A 6000-nucleotide genomic window follows, 5' to 3' on the forward strand; every position below is an offset into this window, starting at 1 on the left:
CCAAGGCACTATTATTCACGTTCCATACAAAGGCGGCCATAAATACGAAAGTCAGAAATACTTTTAATTTATTTTACACGTTGAAATATGTTAAGTGTAAATCATTAAAATTATAACATAACCACAATCATTAAAAAAAAATATCGTACTATTTAGATGTGAAAATGTCTCACAGTAATTTTGTTTTAGACGATAAACCTAAAACATGTCATACTGTGTGTTTACGCTCAAGAAATGGGTCTTCTTTAGTGAAACCGCTGAAGTCTTTTATAATTCGTATAATTCCAATATTATATGACTTAGTTGTACGATGCAGACATGATGGTTTTTTAGTTGGGTAAAAAAATTGGTGGGAAAAATTACACATGACAATGACATTTGTCAAATGTCAAACTAGACTATAGACAACACTGAGTATTACTAATAGACTAAGAAAATTCTGGGCGTAGACATGTCCTCCCCCCGTTGAAGGCCTAGGCTTCAACCTTTAAATCTTCAGGCGAAGGCAGAGGGCACAGTCGAACTAGAGAGCGTCGCACGCAGCCTCTTGAGGTGTTGACATCAGCCACACGCGGAATGTCGTCTGGTCCACGGAACAGTCGCACCACACGCCCCAGACGCCAGTTTAGGGGTGGCACGTTTTCTTCATGGAGAAGAACAAGATCCCCGATGTTTAGCTTTGAGGTGTTGGATTTCCATTTGGTTCGTAGCTGAAGTTCGGATATATATTCTCGCCTCCATCGGTTCCAGAAATCTCGTCTTATTTGCTGAAGGCGGGCGTAGCGTTGTACGTGGGTAGCCTTGCAGTCATCGTGTGCTGGAGTCGGCAGAGCGTTGAGTGGTCTGCCAATCAAGAAATGCCCTGGGGATAAGGAAAGGAAATCGTCAGGGGATGAAGACATAGGGCACAAGGGACGGCTATTTAGAACTGCCTCTACTTGTGCGAACAAAGTACAAAGTTCTTCAAATGTGAGATGAGTATTTCCCATGACTCTTTTTATATGGAATTTAGCAGCCTTGACACCAGCCTCCCAAATTCCACCGAAATGAGGACTGTAAGCTGGTATGAACGAAAATTTTATTCCTTCTCCAGCTGCTAACTCAGAGAGAGATTGAGAGTTGGTTTTCAAGAAATGACTAATTTCTTTAGCTGCGGCAACGAAATTTCGGCCATTATCGGAACAAATCTCCGCTGGTAAACCGCGACGTGCAACAAAACGACGGAGGGTCATTATGAAAGCTTCCTTGCTCAAGTCACTGACTGGTTCCAAATGAACGCATTTAAAACGTAAACAAATAAACAAACACAAATAACATTTTGATAATTTAGCACCGCGCCCTTTTCTGCTTAAGATAAAAAATGGACCGGCATAATCAACACCAACTGCTTTAAATGGATAATCAACTGAGACTCGATGAGCAGGTAAGTTTCCCATTTTAGGATTTAAAGTTTTGCCACGAATACGCACGCAGGTAACGCATTGATTGACAACGCGCCTAGCAAGCTTTCTGCCATTGATAGGCCACACAGCTTCTCTTACTGTTGCTAGCAGTAACTGGGGACCAGCATGTAAATGTTTTAAGTGTTCGCGAATAAAATAAAGTTTTGTCACATAGTGAGAAGAATCTAATAATACTGGATGTTTTTTATTGAAAGAATAATTAGAATTATCTAATCTCCCACCCACCCTAATCAATTGAGTAGTGGGTTCAAAAAATGGAGATAAACTTAATAATTTAGATTTCGATGACAAGGATTTACTGGCAAGCAATATTTTATATTCAGAAGGAAAAGATTGTTTTTGCACGACTCGACAAATAAAATTAAAAGCATTATTTAATTCAGTTACTGTTAAAAATCCAAATAATTTATTGTGTTTATTTGATTGTTTGGAATTATGTAAAAATCTTAAAATATATGCAAATACTCGCTGTAGTCTAGTAAAATTTGAAAATCCTTTAAAATCAAAAGTAGATTCAGGTAAATTAATGTAGTGAACTTTAATTTCAGGTAAATCAATAGATTTGTTAAGTTGTAATATGGGCCATTGTGATTCATCACTATAGAGATAAGACGGACCTTGCCACCACATGACATTATCGCGGAGATGGCAAGCATTTGCACCCCGTGAAATTAAATCTGCGGGATTTGCGTCAGTAGGAACGTAACGCCATGATTTTCGATCCGTAAGATCTAGAATTTCAGAAATTCTGTTGGCAACAAAAGTTTTAAGTTTGCTTGGATCGTTGTTAATCCAACAGAGCACGACATTAGAATCACACCAATGAGTAATTTTTGAAGGAGTGAGTCTTAAAGAATCGGTAATGGACTTACATAAGTTTGCTGCCAATACCGCTGCACACAGCTCGAGGCGAGGTATCGTTGTCGGTTTTACAGGAGCAACCTTGGATTTTGAGCATAAAAGCCTCACTGTTACCTCGTTATCTTTATTAAGCGATCTCATGTAGATGCAAGCCCCGTACGCGACTTGCGAAGCGTCACAGAATGAGTGAAGTTCAATGAATTTTGGTGAATCACAAATAACTTTACGTGGGATACGAAGGTCTGCAAGTAAAGGTAAGTTTTTAGAAATCTCATACCACTTTTCCTTTAAATCATCAGGCACAGGCTGATCCCAGTCAATGCCTTCACACCACAAATTTTGTATGAGTATTTTTGTTTGAATAATGCATGGACTTATTAGACCAAGTGGATCAAAAATTTTGAAAGATTGTGAAGTTATGAATCTCTTAGTAATTAACTCATTTGAATTATTTGAATTTATTCTTACAGGTATATGAAACGAGTCATCCTTTGGATCCCAGCCGAGGCCGAGAGTACTGGAAGACTCACTTAAGGTAAGTTTATCTTTTGTATTAATTTCGACGATATTATGAAATAATTCAGGTAAGTTAGTTTTGAACTTTCGCAATGGGAAACAAGCCGAATTTAGAGTATTAGTTAAAGCCTTTTGAATATATATTAGCTGACATTCGCTATCGGACCCAGTGATGACGTCATCGACTAGAAAGTCATTTTGAATTATCGTTTTTATTAATTTATCACCGCACTCTTCTCCCACCTGCCAAAGACATCTTGTGCTAAGGTAACTGGCACTTGCAGTTCCGTAAGTAACAGTACCTAGTCGCAGAGTTTCAATAGGATGGGTCTCGTCTTCTCTCCATAGTATTAATTGAAGGTCACAATCCTCCGGGGACACAGCCACCTGTCTATACATCTTGGCTATGTCTCCAGTAAGAAGGTACTTGTATTGACGCGATCTAATCAAAATGGAAAATAGAGAATTTTGTAAATTAGGTCCTACCATAAGGATATCATTTAAAGAATATCCAGAGGCAGTGGGAGCGGAGCCGTCGAAGACCACTCTGATTTTAGTGGACTCGCTGTCCTCTTTGAAGACAGCGTGATGACCTAGAAAGTATGAAGGATTTGGAATTGAAATAGGTGACACAGAGAGATGACCTAATTCTGAATATTCACGAATGAATTCTACATATTGTGACTTTAGTGTAGGATTTTTTCTAAATCTTTTCTCAAGATTAAGGAGACGTTTTTTTGCTTGACTGTATGAGTCACCGAGACAGTCTGGCGATTCCTTTAGTGGTAATCTGACACAGAACCTCCCGTTATCCAAACGAAATGTGTTATTTAGAAAATGATTTTCACAAGCAGTATCCTCGGGACTGAGAATTCTTTTTGGAGGAACACTCTCAATTTCCCAAAATTTTGTGAGGATGTCGTGTAGCTCGTTATTTGAAATAGTTGCATGATTGCATTGAATATTTTGTTTGGAAATTGGAAAATTAATTGGTCCGGCTATAATCCAGCCCAATTTAGAATTTTGTAATTTTGGATTCTTGGGACCTAGAGGGCGCTGTTCGCCAACTATGATATCCCAGAACAAGTCTGCTCCGATGAGCATATCAACGGGAGCAGGTTCATTGAACTTAGGGTCGGCTAATACGATATCTTTTGGAATTTTAAGGTTTTGGACATCAACTGGGACCTTTGGAATGTCACCGGTAAGCTGATGAAGAATGTAGCAAGACAAATTCACTTGGTAAGTGCCTTGGATTGATTTAAGGTGAGTATTACAACTTTCTATTACTTTATTACAATTATTGTTACCTATTCCAATAACAGTTAATGGATTTATTGTATCACATTTTAAACTTAATTTTTGTTGCAGAGATTTGGTGATGAAAGAAGATTGGCTGCCACTATCCAGCAAAGCACGAACCTTCTCTGATTTGTTATTCATAGGATTGTAAACTTCTATTATTGCAGTAGACAAAAGTACATACTGATTACTTTCTTGTGAAAACGCTGAGATAGTCTCAATACTACTATCATCAGGGGTGCTACTAGTACAGTGAGCGGACACGCTAGGATCATGAAGAAGAGAGTTATGTCTTTGGTTACATTGCCTACACGAGCCCATGAAGCACTCAGAAACAGGATGTCCTTGTCGCAAACAGTTCTTGCACAATTTATATGCAGACACACATGCAAGCTTTTCTGCAATCGATTTAGATTGAAAATCTGGACAATTATAAATTCTGTGATTTCCATTACATACAACACAAAGATAACCTTTAGACGAATTATTGCTTGCTTGTGAAGTACTTGGAGACGCAAATGAAGTAGTATTTTGAAAACGATTGGATTTATTAATATATTTATTTTTAGAAGTAAACGGATTTGATGATTGTGATTGTTTAGAGATATTATTATTATTATTTAATGATTTGTTACGGTTGAGAGACTCAAGGACATCAGCCCGGTCAATGAGAAATTTTTTGAATTGATCTAATTTTGGTATTTTATCTAAAGTATTGCGGAACTCTTGCCACTTTTGTGTAGTATGATTATCCAATTTAGCAGATAACAGGAATATAACCATATAATCACAGGCAGGATTGTCTGTGCTTAGGCCTAAACTATTTAAAGCTCTTAAATTTTTAGTTATGTTATCTACCAAGTAACGCAGTGACTTGTCTGACTCACGCGTCAGCTGCTGAACATTGAATAATGAATCTAGATGATGATCGACAAGAATTCTTTCATTATCATACCGTTCGCAAACAAGATTCCAAGCCTCTTTATAATTGGCTGAAGAAATCTCAAGGTTAGATATAATACGTGCAGCATCACCCTCTAGGTATGACACTAAGTAATGAAATTTGTGTATGTCTTGAATACGATCATTTTTGTGAATCAGACTGACATATGTGTCCCTAAACTCCAACCAACGGAAATGGGAACCGTTAAATTTCGAAATTTGAATTTGAGGTAAACGAAAACCAATGTTTTGATGATCAGAGTCCGCATGGATCATGACAGATTGACGACGCTTACTATCATCATCAGTTGTGTATTTTTGTAACTCAGTCTTGGCTATAGCAATATATTGAACAATATCATGCTCGATGCGTTCCCTCTCATCAAGTTCTGAGTCAATATTTGAAGAATTAACAACCTCAATCTCGTTCTGTATATTGTCAAACCTTGTCGATAATCCTTGAAATTTCTGTAATTTTAAATCTAATTCTGCAAGTTCTATTGTAGATATTTCTTTTAAACTACAAACTTTATCTAAGTAATTTTTGAACTTAGTGATTTGTCCTTTAATAGAACTGCGCTTTACAAATAATTCCTTTAATGATGACTTTGAAGCAGGCTTTTCACTACTTTCACTTGCCATTTTGAACAATAAATCTAAGTATTTAATGTAATCTTCAAAATATGTAACACTACACTTTTATAAAATGTTTAGTTATCGACAAAGTTCAAATAATTAAGAAAAGGAATAAAACTTAAGAATTCTCACGTTCCTCTTCTCGGTGGAATCCACTGGGAAACTGGTCTCAGCTGGAAGCAGTGCTCGCAACAGCCGAACGGGCAGCGATAAACTTTGAACCCCACTTGTTCACCCAGAGTACTTCCTGAAAATTTCGGTAAATTGGCCTAAATATGAC

At 37.3% G+C, this 6000-nt stretch overlaps 1 protein-coding gene across 1 annotated transcript; it reads right to left on the reverse strand.

Annotated features, from left to right (window-relative positions):
- Positions 1 to 263: 263 nt before the first annotated feature.
- On the reverse strand, positions 264 to 5726 carry LOC124635998. The gene is made up of 4 exons (XM_047171960.1): positions 5250 to 5726; positions 3887 to 4049; positions 2336 to 3433; positions 264 to 862 (listed from the first exon to the last, which is right to left on the reverse strand). The coding sequence occupies exons 1-4, from the start codon at positions 5724 to 5726 to the stop codon at positions 474 to 476; spliced, it is 2127 nt and encodes a 708-aa protein (XP_047027916.1). The 3' UTR covers positions 264 to 473.
- Between the last annotated feature and the right edge of the window lie 274 nt (positions 5727 to 6000).

Source organism: Helicoverpa zea, chromosome 13, assembly GCF_022581195.2.
Source record: "Helicoverpa zea isolate HzStark_Cry1AcR chromosome 13, ilHelZeax1.1, whole genome shotgun sequence".
NCBI classification, from domain to species: domain Eukaryota; kingdom Metazoa; phylum Arthropoda; class Insecta; order Lepidoptera; family Noctuidae; genus Helicoverpa; species Helicoverpa zea.